This window comes from Salmo salar, chromosome 03 (genome assembly GCF_965601325.2).
Source record: "Salmo salar chromosome 03, fSalSal1, whole genome shotgun sequence".
Lineage (NCBI taxonomy): Eukaryota > Metazoa > Chordata > Actinopteri > Salmoniformes > Salmonidae > Salmo > Salmo salar.
In genome coordinates, this window is record NC_138293.1 from 56,166,635 (window position 1) to 56,186,913 (window position 20,279).

The following is a 20,279-nucleotide window of genomic DNA, read 5'->3' on the forward strand; positions in this document are numbered from 1 at the left end:
ACAATGTAACAGCAAGCTTATGACATATTGAATAATAATTTTTGCATGTGGAAACAACTACGAATTGAGCAAATGATTTGTTTTACCTTTATTCATCAATTCTTAATGTTAATATTGATAATTCTGTACAAATCTTTATTTTCATCATTGTACCCTTTAGCCAAGAAGGGCATGTGCCATTTCAGTTTATCATCAAAATCCTACATTTTTTGGTTAGAAGTGCATGTCCTAATTTTTATCGCCCACTTTGCTAGTCAAATGCAAAGTCGAAATTTAAAGTACAGAGGTCAACAGATTAGTAACAAAGTAAACACTGGTCCCATATGGAGACTTTCTGGCTGAGGCTAGCTACCATACAAGCAGCTAGTTGGAATCCCATACAGTTCCACGAGATTGTACACACTAAAGTTTTCACGACATCTGAACCCTGAAACTTTAATAGTAAATCTATTTGTATTATTATGACGTTACACCGTTTCGTCTGGAATGAATCATCCAGCAACTACTTCAAATGGTTTTCCCATCATGATACACACACACACAGCACAGTTCTACAACAGATGTGTTAACAATCCAATGTTTTTCCTATTCATTCATTCATTCACTTACATCCCATTTTCATGATATGTAGGTTTTAATCTCATGTCTAAAACATAACACCGTCAAATAGAAACGGGAACGTTCAGTGATATCCTGTACATTTTTCTCTGTGGATGTTGAGTTCTTGAATTACTTTTTGTCCTTCTCTTTGGTCTTTAGAGTTTTGCTGCAGAGCCTGGTCTCTCCACCTGGAGTGTCAAGGAGGCAGCAGCTGGTTCATCTATGAGCCAGAACAGCTCACCGTGGCTGGGGACCACTCTGGCTGCAGGTAGGGCCGGGCCTTCCCCACCCTCCAGCACTTGCTGTGGGAGACCAAAACAGAAACTCACAAGTTGAAAGGAAACGCTCACTTGTCGTAGTGTTATCAACAACCACAGAAATGCTCTGAATCCATTACTGTTATTCAGCGACATTTATTTTAGTGATTTAAAAAAAAAATATGACAGTAAATGACAAGTAAACATAAATACAAATAAACTGAATCAAGTCTTCATAGTGACATTTCTTGATTCTTAATAGGTTAGGATCAGAGTGAGATATTATTCCATCAGAGAGGATGCCAGTTTGGAGGATAGGATACAGTACCTTTAGCACTGGTGCTTTGCTGCCCCCTGTTGACACAAAGACCACACAGCGGGCTAAGTTCACCATGGGAAATGTCATGGTCACACGTTGTGGTGGGGGCTTGGGCGAGTCACTGATTGGGGCCACAATTTTCTGGGTTTCCTAAAAGAGGGGTAAACCCAAAACACAAGAACAGTCCATACATAGCCAGTGGAGTGACTAAAACAACACATGCATGACAGGACTGGTGTATCCGTGTGTGTAAAGGAACACATTAAATAAACACAGTACTGGACAGAACCAGACCTGAATTAACTGAAAGGAAGAATCTAAAGATAATTTTTTTAAACCTTACACTGAGACTCCACAAAATACTGTCTGTACTTTCATGTATAGCCCCATACCTTTGAATCCGTATTTGAACCTACTGCATATTACAGTTTAAGTCTGAAGTTTACATACGCTTAGGTTGGAATCATTAAAACTCGTTTTTCAACCAATCCACAAATTTCTTGTTAACAAACTATAGTTTTGGCAAGTCGGTTAGGACATCTACTTTGTGCATGACACAAGTAATTTTTCCAACAATTGTTTACAGACAGATTATTTCACTTACAATTCACTGTATCACAATTCCAGTGGGTCAGAAGTTTACATACACTAAGTTGACTGTGCCTTTAAACAGCTTGGGAAATTCCAGAAAATTATGTCATGGCTTTAGAAGCTTCTGATAGGCTAATTGACATCATTTGAGTCAATTGGAGGTGTACCTGTGGATGTATTTCAAGGCCTACCTTCAAACTCAGTGCCTCTTTGCTTGACATCATGGGAAAATCTGAAGAAATCAGCCAAGACCTCAGAACCAAATTGTAGAACTCCACAAGTCTTGTTCATCCTTGGGAGCAATTTCCAAAACGCCTGATGGTACCACGTTCATACAATAGTACGCAAGTATAAACACCACGGGACCACACAGCCATCATACCGCTCAGGAAGGAGACGCGTTCTGTCTCCTAGAGATGAACGTACTTGGTGCAAAAAGTGCAAATCAATCCCAGAACAACAGCAAAGGACCTTGTGAAGATGCTGGAGGAAACAGGTACAAAGGTATCTATATCCACAGTAAAACGAGCCCTATATCGACATAACCTGAAAATACTCTCAGCAAGGAAGAAGCCACTGCTCCAAAACTGCCATAGAAAAAGCCAGACTACGGTTTGCAACTGCACATGGGGACAAAGATCGTACTTTTTGGAGAAATGTCCTCTGGTCAGATGAAACAAAAATAGAACTGTTTGGCCATAATGACCATCGTTATGTTTGGAGGAAAAAGGGGGAGGCTTGCAAGCCGAAGAACCCCATCCCAACTGTGAAGCACGGGGGTGGCAGTATCATGTTGTGGGGGTACTTTGCTGCAGGAGGGACTGGTGCACTTCACAAAACAGATGGCATCATGAGACAGGAAAATTATGTGGATATATTGAAGCAACATCACAAGCTGTTAAAGCTTGGTCGCAAATGGGTCTTCCAAATGGACAATGACCCCAAGCATACTTCCAAAGTTGTGGCAAAATGGCTTAAGGACAACAAAGTCAAGGTATTGGAGTGGCCATCACAAAGCCCTGACCTCAATCCTACATAAAATTTGTGGGCAGAATTGAAAAAGCGTGTGCGATCAAGGAGGCCTACAAACCTGACTCAGTTACACCAGCTCTGTCAGGAGGAATGGGCCAACATTCACCCAACTTATTGTGGGAAGCTTGTGGAAGGCTACCCGAAACGTTTGACCCAAGTTAAACAATTTAAAGGCAATGCTACCAAATACTAATTGAGTGTATGTAAACTTCTGAACTACTGGGAATGTGATGAAAGAAATAAAAGCTGAAATAAATCACTCTACTATTATTCTGACATTTCACATTAAAATAATGTGGTGATCTAACTAACCTAAGGGAATTTTTACTAGGATTAAATGTCAGGAATTGTGAAAAACTGAGTTTAAATGTATTTGGCTAAGGTGTATGTAAACTACCGACTTCAACTGTATCTATAAGTGTCGTTAAAAGACGTTCTAATTAAAGTAGACGAAGGGTGGGTTCCCAGGGGGATTTCTAAAATGGGTGTGGGATTTTTTTATATTGTTAAAAGCCCCATATGTCGGTCTGACAGTAATTTGTGATCACGCATTCATGTATTTGCACTACAATACATGATGTTTCTGTCAACATGAACGCCTTCCCTTACATGTGTTAAACATAAATATTTATATTCAACTAACTGTAGAGGGGTTACGGCTAATTTCCAGTTCAAACAACATGAAACGGGGAGAGGGCTGCTTCCGACATGTATGCTGAGGGTTTTCTCTTCTCCCATAACAGATGACAGTTCTTCCATTATGAAAGACTATCTGATGAGAATAGTATCGAACAGCTTTAATTACGCCCAGACCAAGCAACGCCTTTTTTAACCCTCATGGAGAACAGATGGAACGTCATGATCTGATCATCACAAGACCACATGGTTCAAAAAAAGAAGATGTATCAGTAACATCGATGTAAATAGTTATGCGTTTTAGCTCCTCCGATACCAAAATTACAACCTAGTGAGTGATACAGGCGGGGATCCAGGTCGTCTGAGAAGATTGCTTTATCATAGAAAATGCTAAACACTTCTCCGGGCGTTGTGAGATTTGATCATCAGTGCAACGCGACTGCAAAAAAAGACAACCTGGGAGTCAACATGGAACGAGGCTACAGCGCAATAAAGACGGCCTGGAACTGGGGCGTAGAATGTGCTCACCTCCAGCAGGGGATGGTCTGGGAAGAGGGAACAGGTGTGTCCATCAGGCCCCATGCCCAGCAGCAACAGATCAAACACTGGGATATCCTCCTTCGGGAAGGCCTATATGTACATGTGAGACAAAATAATTAAAGGTAGACACAGTCAAAATGACGTTGCCATGAGCAGCACCGGAGATATTGAGGTGAGCGAGATGCAACACTTCGCTCACACACAGTCAGTATCGGCACGGGTTCCCTTCACGCTGTTCACAGCGTGGTAGACAGGGCACCAAAACAGCAGAGAAGTAAAGTCTTGCGCTTCAACGCTCTTAGTTGTTGTGGAAATTGACCAACTATGCTGTTTACTTTTTGCATCTACGTCATATCGCTGAGTCTACCTTCAATACCAAAATAGACTATAATATTTCAGTGTTTCATGTCATAACTTTTCTTTGTTTCATAACCATACAAGTGATAAAATCACTGTGTGTGTATATGTGTGGGTGTGTACCTCCTTCAGTTTGCGGGCATAATCCTCAGCACACTCCTGTACAGATAAAGAGGGGTCAATCGCCAGGACCCCACTGTCTGGGATGTTGATTTTGGAGAACAACTGATTCTGTTGACAAAAACAAAACATGATTGAATATAAAGAGTTAGGATGAATAGAAGTGTTGATCCTAATAGGATCAACACTTGATAGAACTGGCCTTAAAAGGTTTTAATGAAAACTAGAAAAAGGTACATGCCCTGCCCCTGAATTAATATGTGTGCTTGCAGAAAAATACAGACATCAGGCTGTAGGATAAGAATATTCACATACACTGACTGTACAAAACAGTAGGAACACCTTCCTAACATTGAGTTGCACCCCCTTTTTCCCTCTGAACAGCCTAAATTTGTCGGGGCATGGACTCTACAAGGTTTCGAAAGTGTTCCACAGGGACGCTGGCCCATGTTGACTCCAATGCTTCCCATAGTTGTGTCAAGTTGGCTGGATGTCCTTTGGATGGTGGACCATTTTTGATACACAGGAAACGGTTGAGCGTAAAAAAAACATGCAGTGTTGCAGTTGTTGACACAAATTTAAACCGGTGCACCTAGCGCCATACCCTGTTCAAAGGCACTTAAATAGTTTGTCTTGCCCATTCACCCTCTGAATGGTACACATGCTGCACACAATCCATGTCTCAATTGTCCTTTTTTAAGATGTCTCCTAGCCTTCATCTACACTGATTGAAGTGGATTTAACAACTGACATCAATAAGGGATCATATCCTTCACCTGGTCAGTCTGTCATGGAAATAACAAGTGTTCCTAATATTTTGTACATTCATTGTATATTAATTGTCATCTTTTGTGCATAGCAGGTTTACAGTAAACTGATGTTAATATATGCAGCTGATGAGGCGAGGACCAGTAAACTATGAGATTATGTTACCTTGTACAGTCCATAGGTACTCTCTCCATCGTCGAAGGGAACCAGCCTCTCATCACAGAACCCTGCTAGCCAGAGGCTGCAGTCCAGGTCTGGCAGGGCGGGCAGCTCCTTGCTGAGCATGGACACCAGGCTGCCCCCTGAGAGGCCCAGGGAGAACCGGCCATGGTCCAACAGGGCCTTGTCAGCCCGAGATACTACCAGGTGAGCTAGAGCTGGACCAAGCTCTGCTGCTGAGGGGAACACCACTACTCTTCTGCCTGACATCCTGACTGGAATAGAAGAGGGAGGAAAAAGAAGGGTAACAGAAAACAGTTCATTTTAGAATCAGTGATGCACTTCTTATACCAGTAAGGAGGAAGTGTCACTGTCAATACACCACATTGTTTTACAATTCACCATGATATTGCATAATTTCCCCAATTCAAGAGAAGCGGGCCAGCTACCAATAAATATAACAAAAAAAAGGCAAGAGTGGACTGGTCTATAATAATAATGATGATGGTGAGTATTCTGGGGAAATTCACATCTCACTGTAGTCCGAATGTGACTACGCTTTACATTGCCTGTACATCAGACTAAGTTCAAATGTAATTATATTGAACTTTCTGGCTTGTAAAGAAACGTTTTTGCAGTGCTTAGTTTCAGGCTGTGTAACAATAAAACTGGTATAACATTCGGATTTATCAGCATAATCTCACTGATGCACGTTAAGTGTCCAGTATGGTGCATGTAAGAGAGCTCTGCAGTGCCATTGATAGTTTGCATCTCAATCTGGAGAGTAGGTGAAGCTCACCAGTTCCAGACAGGTATCAAATTCATACTAATAGCTCTAATAAAGCGTGTGAAAAAGCAACATTTTACTCAAAGTAAATCTTGTTTAATTACCTTCTGTTTTTTTTTGTCGGCGAACGCAATTTTGCCACTCGCAGCACTTCCTGAAACTTTTCCTCCACTAGCCAATCAAATATCCAGGACCGCCCTGTTATGTTGAATTCTGGTAATTGTAGTGATTGTGATTGCCTCAAATGCTGTGTGTGTTGTGTGCACTGTATTTGGATTTAACCCTAAGAACTGTCTTTAGTACACTCTAATCGTCTTTGATGATCTGGATTGTATACGATATTAGATGTAAATCAACTAACTGATAATTAACAGTATAGTAACAGACTATGAACTACGTATACTAATGAAACCCCTTTACTCGTTATAATTGTGGTAGTTATTAATTAAATGAAAATGCTCTAAAATTATTCTCCCAAATGCTTTTTAGATGCCACTTCTCTTTGCTGTGATCCTTTGTGATTTCCCCTCCGATCCTGTAGATGGAACCATGCGTCTTTGTTGTGTGCATGTTTGTACAAAGAACTCGAGGCACACGTTGTTTTATACAACAAACTAAATATTTGACAGCTCGTTGGAAGTAATACATACAGTTATCAGCAGATTAGAGTTTTATATAAATACTTTTGCCAAAATGTCGACAGCGTTTTGTTTTCAAGCACAGCTCGTTTCTGTCATGGACGCGTTATCAAAAACAGCAGTTTCAGAAATAAGCAAACTAGTCGACATCGAATCAAAGATTTTAAAATTAGAAATAACGCGTGGTCGGAATGAAATAGCAACACTTACAGAGAAACTGCAGCTGATGGAGAATTTGCTTTGGATCGATGGAGGGCACAGGCAGGACGCAACGGCAGATACACTCACGAAAACGCCAACAAGAATGAGAGATGGTTTAATGAACGGTTATTGTGAAATACCTCAGTCTGAGCCCAAAATACCTGCAATCAAAAAAAGGTTTGCAAAGTTGACCCTTATTGAATATTCTATGGGCAGGTAATGTGTGTGTGTGTGTGTGTGTGTGTGTGTGTGTGTGTGTGTGTGTGTGTGTGTGTGTGTGTGTGTGAATAGATCTGAGTCAAAGACGTGTGCTGTGTTTGAGTCCCAAAAGTGCACATTTCTAATTTGCTATAGTTTTTGACCCAGGTCTGGATTATACTGGCCAGAAATCACAGATATTTTAATGATTCTGCATGAAACCCTGTGCTGCCTGAATCCTGTGGCTTCTTCTTGCTCTTTGGGTTTAGGCTGGGTAACTGTAAAGCAGTTCTTGATAAATGCTGATGTAAAAATAATTTTATTAAATACTTGATTTATTGATTGAACCCAACCCTTTTAATCTGGCAGAATTGAATCTATTTGTTTTCTTGTCTGCTTAGTGAGAGTTCCTGGGAAAACATTTGTCCTCCCCAAGAGATGCACGTCATCCATCAGGTTGAAGATGGTGCTCTTGTTTTGGAAACAGTGGTACATTAACTGTCATTCCTTCTGTCAAGTAGCCTCACTGTAATGTCCTTCTAGTTACCATTTTTTGCTGAGCTGTTGTTGTTTACCCCAAAGCCTACCACAGTGGTGAGAGACCAGCCTGAGTTGATTGTGATCAAGGAGGAACCTTCAGAGGTGGACATATGGGGTAGTGGGCCAAAGACCGAACTCATACATGAAAATGGTGAGTGTTGATGGATTAAAAATCACATGAGGGCCTGGGTGCCAAATAGTACACTGTCAGGGAGGACAGTGACTTGTATTGGCATTGCTTAACAGTTGGGTAACCTAGAAAGTTGGGTAATATAGTGCAATAGGCAAAATGCAGAAGCATCGGCTTGTCTTGTGTAACTGAATATAAAGGTTGAACTGTTTTAATTATGTTCTAAAAGATATACTTACACATTCCTTCCTGTGTCAAACAGGAGCAGCAACATCACTTGATACAGATGTTGGGTGTCTCAATGTGCTTCAGCATTGTCCAGACAGCTCAGACAACCACCCTATACTAACTAAGAGCCAAGGGAACCACAGCACTCAGCACTCATCCGGAGTGCAATTGGAGGACCTGGACACCCATTGGACGCCACCTGCATGTTCACAGAGCCAGGATGCGCAGCAGATCACACCTGCTGCACAGAGAAACTCCATAACTGGAAACAGCTCTGGTGGTATAACAAATGTGCCCTCTCAGAGTTTCAGTGTGGCAAAGTCGAACATGAAGATCCACAGCCTGAGAACATCAGGAGCTAAAAGATTTGGCTGTATGCAATGTGGCAAGAACTTCAGGTGTTCTAGTCAGCTGGAAATACACCAGCGAAGTCACACTGGAGAGAAACCGTACCGATGCACGCTGTGTGGAAAGAGATACGCACAGAAAGGGCATCTTTATACCCACCAACGCACACACACCGGAGAAAAGCCATATCGCTGCCTCGACTGTGGCAAGAGCTTCATTCAAAAATGCACTCTCGATATGCACCAGCGCACCCACACCGGAGAAAAACCTTATGTTTGTGTGAAATGTGGGAAGGGATTTACTAAAAACTGTAACCTTAAGAAACACATGGGTGTACATACAGAGTTTAGCATGCATGTTTACAGTGAGTCCAGTTTACAAGAGGACAGATGGACAAATAGACCTCATCCGTACTAGTACCAACCATAGGCCTACAGCCTCTGCAGCGGATTTGCTGGACTTCAGTCATTCAAAGTTTTCCTCATAAAATATTAGTCTCTGCTTTTCAGAAAAATAAAGCTGTCCTATTTTTCAACATTTGCCAGGTCTCTATTTTGCGCTCTGTCATTTTTATTTTATTCAAATGTAACCTTTATTTAACTAGGCAAGCCAGTTAAGATCAAATTGTTATTTACAATGACGGCTGGGCCAATTGTGCGCCGCCCTATGGGACTCCAAATCACGGCAGGATGTGATACAGCCCGGATATCGTTTTCCTCATTTGAAATCGGGTTTGGAGGTGAAATATAGCCCTGAAAGTAACAGCCAATTGCCAAGGGTATAGTTTTTTAATTGGATCGAAACATTACCGCATTGGATTGTGGGATATTTGACCATAAACTATGAATTAAAGCTCAACAAAAAATGTGTACATGACCTTTACTTTGTGGGTTTACGGTAAAGAATCCCACAATTCAAAGCGGTAATGTTTAGAATCGTGAGCGAGAGGTCTATTCAGAGATATTTTTGAGAAGATGGAAAACTCCATTGCATTCGTATTCCAGCCCATTGTCTACGCTGCCCATGCGTCGTCAATGAGCCGCACGGTGCATTCTGGGTGATTCTGAGACAAGGAGAGCGCTCCTTCAAGAAGTGAATGGGAGTCAATTGGGCTAGCTCTAAACCCCCCAACATTAGCATGAATTTCGACAAGAAGTACCACATAAAAAATATTTTCGGAGATGTGAGATAATTAACTTATCTGTAATATCGTACAGCTTTTGCATCGTACTTTCGAGGAAAATAGCCATACCCCGACTTTGAGAAGGGATTGCGTGACGATCAGTTTAGCAACCGCGTGACGCAGCATGACAACTTAAACGCGATTGGTCGAAAGTCTGATGGGTGGGGCTTTATACATTCGAAGATCTTTGCCCAATAGGATTCCTATCTCGTAATTTCTCTTATCCCTGGTCTATTTCAGCTAGCTAGCCACCCAATCAATGTCTATTATTAATCATTTTTATTAATATCGCCAGCCTATCATACACGTTGGACTTAGTTTCTTTTTAAAACAAAACCATGAATACGATGATAAATCGGGGAAGTTTTCAGATCCAGTTAGCTTCCATTATGGAAATGCTAAGCAAAGCTGCTGTGGTTGAAATCGGTAAACTTGTCGACGAGTGCTCGTCCGTTCTCCGTTCTGAAATATCCCAACACATGAATGAGAACGAGGCATTAAAGAAGAAATGTTATCTGCTAGAGATTGAATTAAAGACGGTAAAACTGCACGAGCGTAAAAGGGTCATTGCCAGCCGTTGTCAGAATGGAGTTCAGGTCTCGGGACAAATATTTACGCATCGAGCAACAGAGAACCGAGGTGAGCATTTTTAGACGGTAACGTTAGCTAGCTTGCTACTGTAGCCGATTAAAATAGATCCCACGATTTACGAGTTAAGACTAGTGTGGGCAGACTTTAGATACAACTAGTGATTTCAGCACCCAAAGAATAGCCCGCAATTAGCTGCACACATTCTTTGTAATTCCGGGCTATTCTTTGGGTGATGTAATCAATACATTGTTAGTTTTTGATAACTTTGTGACGTCGGCCAAACAGCCAAATAACGTTATTCCATCTAAACGTGACTCAATTCTGGTACAATTCTAGAAACATAAATCCCTCCTACTTTAATATTACATAAAACATTTCACAAATTCAAATTATACAGTTACTGCACTGTTTTAACCGGTTTTAACACAGTTGCAGGCGACATGTTTGTGGCGTCCATCTTCCGTTTACAGGAAGGTGTTCGGAGACGCAGATGGCTAACGTTAATTAGCACAGGTACGCCTCTGTCTTCCAGCTGTTTTCCGTAAACGAGCGCTGTAACATGGACATTTGTTCATGTCGGAACCCTTACCCTGTAAAGGTATGTGGTAATTTAACCGTTTGTTAAACTACAGCTCAGCATTCAACATCATAAGACCCTGGGAGGTCAGCAACTGGTTCCTGGACTTCTTGACTGGCCACCCCCAGGCGGTGAGGGTAGGCAACAACACATCTGCCACACTGACCATCAACACCGGGGCCCCTCAGGGTTGTGTGCTTAGTCCCCTCCTGTTCACCCACAACTGCGTGGCTGCGCACGACTCCAACACCATCAGGTTTGCCGACAACATGATGGTGGTAGGCCTGATGACTGAGGCAGCCTATAGGGAGGAGGTCAGAGACCTGGCAATGTGGTGCCAGCACAACAACCTCCCCCTCAACATCAGCAAGAGAAAGGAGCTGATCGTGGACTACAGGAACAGAGGGGCGAGCATGCCCCCATCCACATCGATGGGGCAGTGGTGGAGAGGGTCGAGCTCTTCAAATTTCTCAGTGTCCACATTACTAAGGAATTAACATGGTCTGCACATTTTGTGGAGAGGGCATGACAGCACCTCTTTCCCCCTCAGGAGGCTGAAAAGATTTGGCATGGGCCTCAAAGTTCTACAGGTGCACCATTAAGAGGATGTTGACTGGCTGCATCAATGCTTGGTATGGAAACTGCAAGGCACCTGACCACAAGGCACTACAGAGGGTGGTGAGTGCGGCCTAGTACATCACTGAGGCCGAGCTCCCTGCCATTGAGGACCTCTACACCAGGCAGTGTCAGAGGAAGAACCAAAAAAGTGTCTGGTGCCAGCCACCCAAGTGATATATAGACCGTTTTCTGCAACCGCATGGAAAGTGGTACCAGTGCACCAAGTCTGAAACCAACAAGACTTCTAAATAGCTAATCAAATGGCTACCCGGACTACCTGCATTGACCCTTTTTTGCACTAACTCTCTTGCACCGACTCTATGCCCACATTGGACTACCCACACACGTACTTACACCAACATACACACTACATAAGCCCACACACACACTTTCACACTCACCACATATGCTGCTGCCACGGTTTATTATCTGTCCCGTTGCCTAGTCACTTTACCCCTAACTATATGTACATAGCTACATTAATTACGCCGTATCCCTGCACATCGAATCAGTATTGGTATTCACTGTATATAGCCATGTTATTTTTTACAAGTTATTCACTGTGTATTTATTCCTTGTCACTATTTTGCATGTTGGACAAGGACCCGTAAGCAAGCATTACACTATTAGTCTACACCTGTTTATGAACACATGACAAATACATTTTGATTTGATATGACAATCTCCTCTTTTCCCACAAAGCTTCTATTCATCTTCCCAGTAGACAACTCTGCAAGCATGTATGTACTTCCAAAAACGGTCTAAATAAAAATGTATAAGCAACCGGACACTTTTTTTCTATGTAGTGTTTTTGACCGGAAGAGCTACCAATAGGCACCTCTTCTGGTCAAAAAAACAATACTTAATTTTTTTCCGGTTGCTTGTCAATTTTTATTTAGGCCTTTTTTGGAAGTACATACCGGGCGTAACAGCAGTAAATGGCGATAGTTGCAGGCAGGGCAGGCATATTTGGTGAGTAACATATTTTAACGTTATAACGCTTGCAGAGCTGTTTAATGGGAAGATGGAGGCTGGTTCAGCCACGGTCATTATATTCATGATCGACGTTCCCCTTTTCAGAGAAGCAGTCTGCCCCCGCGATAGAGAGTGTCTTTGGTAAGGACTGGTGCATGGATCTATGGAGAGATGGGGAGTCAATCCCTCAGGATAAAGAGACAACAATTGGATCTGCCATCTTGGGCGATGATGAGGTCACTCAGGTCAGATTTATTAATATCCTTGAATAGTGCATCTGCTAGCCAGGCTGTCCCAATTTGCTCCCTTCCCCTGACAATAGTCCTACCGATTTGATGTTTGCAGATCTGTAAGGTTAAAGACCCAGCAATGTGGTGGAAGCTGAGTGTTTATACCTATCCAGACCATTCAGATCAAAAGGTTAGGGCCTAGGGAAAGGGTTAAGGAGTAAATTGGGACTGGGAAGGGTTATACTCATGGATCACAATGAAGGTTACAAAGGTGCTTCTGTTACATTCAGAATAAAAAAGAACGATGTGTTGTCTAACGGTCACTCACCTGTCTTGTGTAGGCAATAGACTTGGTGGACAATGAGCCTGACTTGGTGTTTATCAAAGAAGAGCTGTTTGAGGATCAGCCAGTGGACCAGCAGAGGGGACATGCAAGCAACAGAAAAAGTATGTGTGTCGTGATCATTGAAATTTGGACAACTCATTCATATGTAAAATAAATGACATCCTTTCATGAAGGAAGGATGCGAGTTGCAATTGTAAGTCAGTCTCTGGATAAGAGTTGTATGCTACTATGACTTGTTAAGGAACTAGGGCTGTGGCGGTCATTACATTTTGTCAGCCTGTTATTGTCATGCGAAAGACAGCTGGTCTCACGGTAATTAACTGTTAATTAACATGAATACGTTTAGCATCTCCAGGCTCCACTCGTACAAGCCTCTGATGCACGCCTTTGGAATGTCTGCATTTAAAAAAAGTTGAATAAATCAATTGACTATACACCACAATCACAAATTCATTATTTTAGGCAGGTCTGAAGAAACGTTATGATATGAAAATGTATTTCAGAAGAACAGAATGAGTTGGCCAACTGTATGTTATCTGGCTATGCACCATAACATAGGCTTGTTCATTTAGTAGACAAGGTAAGCTTATAAGATCTGTGCCATTATTTTATATTAAGAAGAATGTAATTGAAGTTACCTGAATAAAATAGAATGACTGTGTGCATATGAAGTGGCTATGTTGAGTGTAAAATTTGAAACAGTTATTTGGCAACTTTTGTTGTGAATGATACAAGCCTTAGAAATCAAAAGATATACAGTTGAAGTCAGAAGTTTACATACACCTTAGCCAAATACATTTAAACTCAGTTTTTCACAATTCCTGACATTTTAATCCTAGTAAACATTCCCTGTCTTAGGTCAGTTAGGATCACCACTTTATTTTAAGAAAGTGAAATGTCAGAATGATAGTAGTGAGAATGATTTATTTCATCACCTTTCCAGTGGGTCAGAAGTTCACACTCAATTAGTATTTGGTAGCATTGTCTTTAAATTGTTTAACTTGGGTCAAATGTTTCGGGTAGCCATCCGCAAGCTTGTTTACAGACAGATTATTTCACTTATAATTCACTGTATCACAATTCCAGTGGGTCAGAAGTTTACATACACTAAGTTGACTGTGCCTTTAAACAGCTTTGAAAATTCCAGAAAATTATGATAGGCTAATTGACATAATTTGAGTCAATTGGAGGTGTACCTGTGGATGTATTTCAAGGCCTACCTTCAAACTCAGTGCCTCTACTCCAAAATGCAAAAGAAATCAGACTTAAGAAAAAAATTGTAGACCTCCACAAGTCTGGTTCATCCTTGGGAGCAATTTCCAAACGCCTGAAGGTACCACGTTCATCTGTACAAACAGTAGTACGCAAGTATAAACACCATGGGACGACGCAGCCTTCATACTGCTCAGGAAGGAGACGTGTTCTGTCTCCTAGAGATGAATGTACTTTGGTGCGAAAAGTGCAAAACAATCCCAGAATAACAGCAAAGAACCTTGTGAAGATGCTGGAGGAAACCGGTACAAAAGTATCTATATCCACAGTAAAACGAGTCCTTAATCAACTTAGCCTGAAAGGCCGCTCAGCAAGGAAGAAGCCACTGCTCCAAAACCGCCATAAGAAGGCCAGACTACAGTTTGCAACTGCACATGGGGACCAAGATCGTACTTTTTGGAGAAATGTCCTATGGTCTGATGAAACAAAAATAGAACTGTTTGGCCATTATGACCATCATTATGTTTGGAGGAAAAAGGGGAGGCTTGCAAGCCGAAGAACACCATCCCAACCGTGAAGCACGGGAGTGGCAGCATCATGTTGTGGGGGTGCTTTGCTGCAGGAGGGACTGGTGCACTTCACAAAATAGATGAGGTAGGAAAATTATGTGGATATATTGAAGCAACATCTCAAGACGTCAGGAAGTTAAAGCTTGGTCGCAATGGGTCTTTCAAATGGACATTGACCCCAAGCATACTTGCAAAGTTATGGCAAAATGGCTTAAGGACAACAAAGTCAAGGTATTGGAGTGGCCATCACAAAGCCCTGAACTCAATCCTATAGAAAATTTGTGGGCAGAACTGAAAAAGCGTGTGCGAGCAAGGAGGCCTACAAACCTGATTCTGTTACACCAGCTCTCTCAGGAGGAATGGGCCAAAATTCACCCAACTTATTGTGGGAAGCTTGTGGAAGGCTACCCAAAGCATTTGACCCAAGTTAAACTATTTAAAGGAAATGCTGCCAAATACTAATTGAGTGCATCTAAACTTCTGACCCAATGGGAATGTGATGAAAAAAATAAAAGCTGAAATAAATCACTCTACTATTATTCAGACTTTTCACATTCTTAAAATAAAGTGGTGATCCTAACTGACCTAAGACAGGGGATTTTTACTAGGACTAAATTTCAGGAATTGTGAAAAACTGAGTTTATACACCTTAGCCAAATACGTTTAAACTTCCGACTTCAACTGTATCTGTCGACGTGCCCTTGCCATGTGTAATATGTGTGGCAGTAATACAGTCACTGCAATAGCCCTATATGGGACTGGTTATTGAATTGTTTCACAGCTGTGATGCTGGTATTGAGATTTTTCATTTGTACTGTACAGGGAGCGTAGCTGTGGAGGATGCTCCAGCAGTGGAGCGAGCAGCTGCCAGTCAACTTCACCTATACAAGGGGGACTTAAACACATACCCTGCAGGCAGCCATCAGGTACAGCCTGACACAGAGCAGCCCACATCCATTGAGAGCCTCATGGAAGACCCCACTCTGGCTGGTCTGGTTGACCACACAGAGCCTGGCCCGGTTGACCACACAGAGCCTGGCCCTGACACAGCCAATGGGATGTACATGGACTATCCTCCCCGCAACACATACGCACCAAGAAACCGGCCAAGCCACCAGCAGGGAACTGGAAAAGACCTGAAGCAGCAGTTTGACTGTTTGTTTTGTGGGAAGAGCTTTGGTTATTTGAGCTACTTGAAAGTCCATATCAGACGCCACTCTGGAGAGAAACCGTTTGGCTGCACCGTTTGCGGGAAGCGCTTCGCTCAGAAGACGTACCTGAAGCTGCATCAGCGTACACACTCTGGGGAGAAACCTTACAGTTGCACAGAGTGTGGGAAGAGTTTCTCTCAGAAGAGCTCGCTGAATGTCCACCTCCGGAGTCACACCGGGGAGAAGCCTTATAGCTGTGTCGACTGTGGGAAGAGCTACACCTATAAACACGGTTTTAACACACACCAATGTTTCAAATAATTTACATTTCAACCTTGTTTTGAAAACTGAAACATCTTTAGCCGTATTGTAATCATGGTGGTTTTCAGTAGGTAGATTTTTTTTTTAAGTTAACTGTTTTGCGCTACTGTGTGCCCTAATGAACATGACCAAGCTGTTACTCTTCACTACATGGCAGAACTGCTCCATTCAAGTTTTCCCTCCTGCTCTGTCTGTAGGATTGCACACACACACACACACACACTGCCTTCTTGTCACACAATTGGCAATAGACTAGATGCCCCACTGTTAGATGAAGACATTTTTGAAGTATTTCTAAAGACATGTACTGTTTGTGCTAAACAGTGGTAGTCCTGATACCAGTTGTTTGTGCTACTGTGAAGAATGCCAGTGTGGTAGACCGGTCACGTAAACGTGTGCCAAATAATTTTCTGTAATGAATTAAACGGGTACAGTAATACATTTACTTATTTGTACTCACATTACATTTGTATTCCATATGTTATAAAAATGTAAACATGGCAATGATTAAATGATTGAAATGTTATACCCATAATGCTGTTTTAATTAAAAGCAAATTAAGTTTACAGCAGATGAATATACTCCAGAAAAACAGACAATCATGGAAGCATTATGTACAAAACAAGTATAAAATGCGCTGCTGGGAACAGAAATTGAAAACATCCATTTAATGATAACTTGTCATATTTACCAATGTATAGAGGACAATGCAGATACAGTACCAACTGCCATCTTGCACCAAACATTGGCAGGTTAATTCCTTGAGCCTAAAATATAGAACAGGCAGGAAGGTAAACATTACAGTACCTATGAATTGTGCAATACTCATGCACCACGTTCTTTGCAAAATAAAACTTCAATTTACTTTTATTGTAGGTAAATCATACCAGATAGCCTAATACATCCTGTTAGTGTTGTAGCGAATTCAGACAAATAAAACAAGTGTAATAAATACACTTAAAGCCTACAACATACTGTAGCTTATTTGGGGGGGGGGGGGGGGACTTCCAGTGTCCAGATCCAAACCCCTTGACAAGGTCGCTCCAATATTGTGAAGTATGACATACATTAGACAGTATTCGGTTCTCCAGTTTGAGCAGAGCAGGCACACAATCCTTTAAAGGGGCAATCAGCGGTTCAGATAGAGGCCTCCCCACCTGTTTCGGTAAAAAGCTGAGGGCTGGGCCTGGAGAAAGATCTGTCGATGTGCCCTTGATCAAGGCACTTAACCCTAATTGCTCCTGTAAGTCACTCTGGATAAGAGCGTCTGCTAAATGACAAATGTTAAGTGTTTATTTACTTTGTTTATGTTGGGTTCTGATGGGGTACAACAGTTCAACTAAGCTCATGAGGGATTAATAAGTTATATTCTTCAACAATAAATGAGTACATAATTTCTAAGTCCCAAAATACATGTAGCAACTGCAGCTTGCCCCTTTAAGTCAAGAGTATTGCAATCAACCAAAAATACTTCATTTATTTTTATGAACAGCCATGTGTGTTTGGAGCAGTTGCTGATTGACGAAAGACAACTGACACTTAGAACATTTGTGCACTTGCGCCTTCTTTTTCTTATCTTCCTTTTGACCGTGAGCTTTGGCCAAGTGCTGAGTGAGGTATACTTTCTGGGTGAAACCAATTTCGCATGTGAGGCATTTGAACGGTTTCTCACCAGTGTGAAGGCGCATGTGACATTTCAGATTGCCCTTCTGTGTGAATCCTCTCCCGCAGACAGTGCACGTGTGGGGTCTCTCTCCAGTGTGCACCAGGTGGTGTATCCTCAGGCTTGACGGACAGCTGAAAGACTTGCCGCAGTAATGGCAAAAGTACTTCGAGCTGTTCGAGGCCAGATAATCGGGAGCAACACATTTGTGTTTTTTGAGCTGAGTTTTCCCAGGATAACAGTTCTTACACACACTGCAGTAAAGCGACTTGTGAGATTTCATATGCATTGTCAGATGGTTCTGCCGCAAGAAAGTCTTCTTACAAATCACGCAACTTAGCTTGTTTGTTTCGGATTTACTATGGGAGTGCAAGTTAAACCTGTTAAAGTAACTGAAAGTCTTCCCAGCAGTCTTTCCAGCTTTGCTTTTTGACTTTGCTAAAGACTTCTTTGCGTACGTTGGCTTTGTGATGTGTTCATCTTGTCCTTCGTTGGGCAACAGCTCGGTATCGTCTGGTAGGAACTCATTTGTCTCATCGTCCTCAATGGGAAAGACATGCTCGCCATATTCCTCCTCCACTCCGTCGATGGATATGAAACGTAAAGTGTGTCCTGTGGAGACATCCGTAGTTGACATCTCCAGTACCTGTTTATCCCGTCTCCCTGGCCTGTCCTGGCGGAAGGAATCAAAGGATGGATACTCATTGGAGGGCCCTTCTCTTCCATTGTCCAATAAGTCATCATCTGAAGCAACAGAGAAAATACAAAAAGAATACACATACGAGTTGTGGCTTCGATTGCCTGTCCACCTATTCATGAAAAACAATGTCCAAACCTCCACGATGACGGTCACAGTGTCTTATAACTGTGCATGTCATCAAACACATACAGTTAAACCTATGCGATTTAGCACTACACCAGCCAGGCAATTCAAACATCTCAGATTAAAACCTCTAACAACTTACCATCTAAAATTATTGTTGGTCTTTCCTGTGGGTCTCTGCTGTTTATGATTTCCACCTCAAAATCCTCCTCTTTAACGTCAGCTTGGCCTGAAGGCACCCCTGTTGACTATGAGAATAAGACAAATATTTTTAGGAGCCACATGAAAAATGCAGACACTAAATAACAAAATGCATTGAAGGAATAAGACTTCTAAACATGACAGAAGGGGTAAGTGTCAATAATGTAGGGGAGCCTCTGAGTCACTCATTTCAAAGAGCTGGGCATCTGACAGCATGTCCTCTGGTAAGCCTGAGTCCTCTGTTGGTTTCCACAATCCTGCCTAGTGCTTTCTCATATCAGTGCAGATGAAGAACAGCGGATGAGGCAAGGGAAACTGTCCTCAGTCTACTCACTCACTTTAGCAGTGTGTTGCGGACTGTTCTCTGTGCTGTAGGGATCCCCATGGTTCCATAGATCAAGGCACCATTCCTTCCCAAATATTCCTTCGATGGTGGGGGACCCATTTAGCCCTGGAAGAGAATGCAGAACTGAATTGGCACTTGGGCATATTGTGTCAAACACATTGAAAACAGTGGCCCCTATAGGACGAATAGACTAAAAGGGAAAGGAAGGAAGACTATAAAATCCCCATTCTGCATGCATTGTTGTCAACACAACATGCATCCTCCTCCCTGTCATGGATGCATTATCAAAGAACCTCAACATACCTCTGTCTATTCTGGTGATAGTTTCACCAGTTTGAACACCAACAGAGCGATAGTTTCCAGACAGCTTGGGAGCTGTGCTTTTCACAATTGTCAGTTCACTTTCCAGATTATGCAATTTATCAGTGAGAGCCTCATTTTCTAAAGACATTCCCGCGTATTCGTCGTCAACCAGTTTGCACACATGAGCCATTGCGGTTCTGGACAGTATTTCCATGATGGAGGACAGTTGTGTGTGAAAAGAAGCGCGTTTAGACATGGCTCTGCGTTATTGTCCAAACACCGTTTGAATTGATAAAGTTGTTCAAACTAACCAAATATTTCGTAAATTTCGAACAGAAAAAGCCTACCTAACCCAGCTGCTGAACAGAATCTAACTGGGAACAAAAACAAGAGGCGATGGAAATTCAATTTCCGGCCGACGCATACGTATGACGTGAAACAGATTAAAATAGCATACATGTGGATAAAAAATATGCTTTGTTATCTCGAACATTTTATAGTTAAACGGAATACATACCAATAATTTGATTAAACATATAGCACCGTAGTAAACGCTACATTTTAAATCTTTATTATTTTCTGGGGCTGTGACCCCATCTACTGGTCCAAAATTATATTACTGTAAAAAAATAAAATAAAAAAAAAACGCTCCACATCAGTAAAAGGAAGTACGCAAATCAGAGGAAAAACTGATTTTTTAAAATGACAATCTGAAAATGAC

General features: G+C 41.9%; 3 protein-coding genes across 9 annotated transcripts; 1 reads left to right on the forward strand and 2 right to left on the reverse strand.

The window, feature by feature from the left end:
• Window positions 1-73: 73 nt before the first annotated feature.
• Window positions 74-7,222, reverse strand: pgls (6-phosphogluconolactonase). Of its 2 annotated transcripts, none has more exons than XM_014192423.3 (6): window positions 7,015-7,222; window positions 5,386-5,654; window positions 4,456-4,563; window positions 3,964-4,065; window positions 1,186-1,326; window positions 74-902 (listed from the first exon to the last, which is right to left on the reverse strand). In XM_014192423.3, the coding sequence occupies exons 2-6, from the start codon at window positions 5,647-5,649 to the stop codon at window positions 756-758; spliced, it is 762 nt and encodes a 253-aa protein (XP_014047898.1). In that variant the 5' UTR covers window positions 5,650-5,654; window positions 7,015-7,222; the 3' UTR covers window positions 74-755.
• Window positions 6,946-16,748, forward strand: LOC106600912 (uncharacterized). 5 transcript variants are annotated; one of them, XR_014391924.1, is made up of 6 exons: window positions 6,946-7,182; window positions 7,605-7,692; window positions 7,786-7,894; window positions 8,136-10,271; window positions 12,499-12,638; window positions 12,965-13,636. XR_014391924.1 is itself a non-coding variant. In XM_045714951.2 (5 exons), exons 2-5 carry the CDS (start codon window positions 12,357-12,359, stop codon window positions 16,220-16,222), a joined length of 930 nt encoding a protein of 309 aa, XP_045570907.2. In that variant the 5' UTR covers window positions 9,551-10,271; window positions 12,121-12,356; the 3' UTR covers window positions 16,223-16,748. The 5 variants fall into 5 exon arrangements, 4 of the variants coding, with proteins under 4 accessions (XP_045570907.2, XP_014048157.3, XP_014048158.3 ...); XM_045714951.2 differs by lacking the exons at window positions 6,946-7,182; window positions 7,605-7,692; window positions 7,786-7,894 and adding exons at window positions 12,121-12,390; window positions 15,573-16,748 and having other exon boundaries at window positions 9,551-10,271; window positions 12,965-13,070; XM_014192682.3 differs by lacking the exons at window positions 6,946-7,182; window positions 7,605-7,692; window positions 7,786-7,894 and adding an exon at window positions 15,573-16,748 and having other exon boundaries at window positions 9,587-10,271; window positions 12,965-13,070.
• LOC106600910 (uncharacterized) lies at window positions 16,746-20,164 on the reverse strand. Of its 2 annotated transcripts, none has more exons than XM_082973607.1 (4): window positions 20,076-20,164; window positions 19,248-19,360; window positions 18,851-18,956; window positions 16,746-18,629 (listed from the first exon to the last, which is right to left on the reverse strand). In XM_082973607.1, exons 1-4 carry the CDS (start codon window positions 20,092-20,094, stop codon window positions 17,695-17,697), a joined length of 1,173 nt encoding a protein of 390 aa, XP_082829733.1. In that variant the 5' UTR covers window positions 20,095-20,164; the 3' UTR covers window positions 16,746-17,694. The 2 variants fall into 2 exon arrangements, with proteins under 2 accessions (XP_082829733.1, XP_014048152.1); XM_014192677.3 differs by lacking the exon at window positions 20,076-20,164 and adding an exon at window positions 19,559-19,996.
• Window positions 20,165-20,279: the final 115 nt, after the last annotated feature.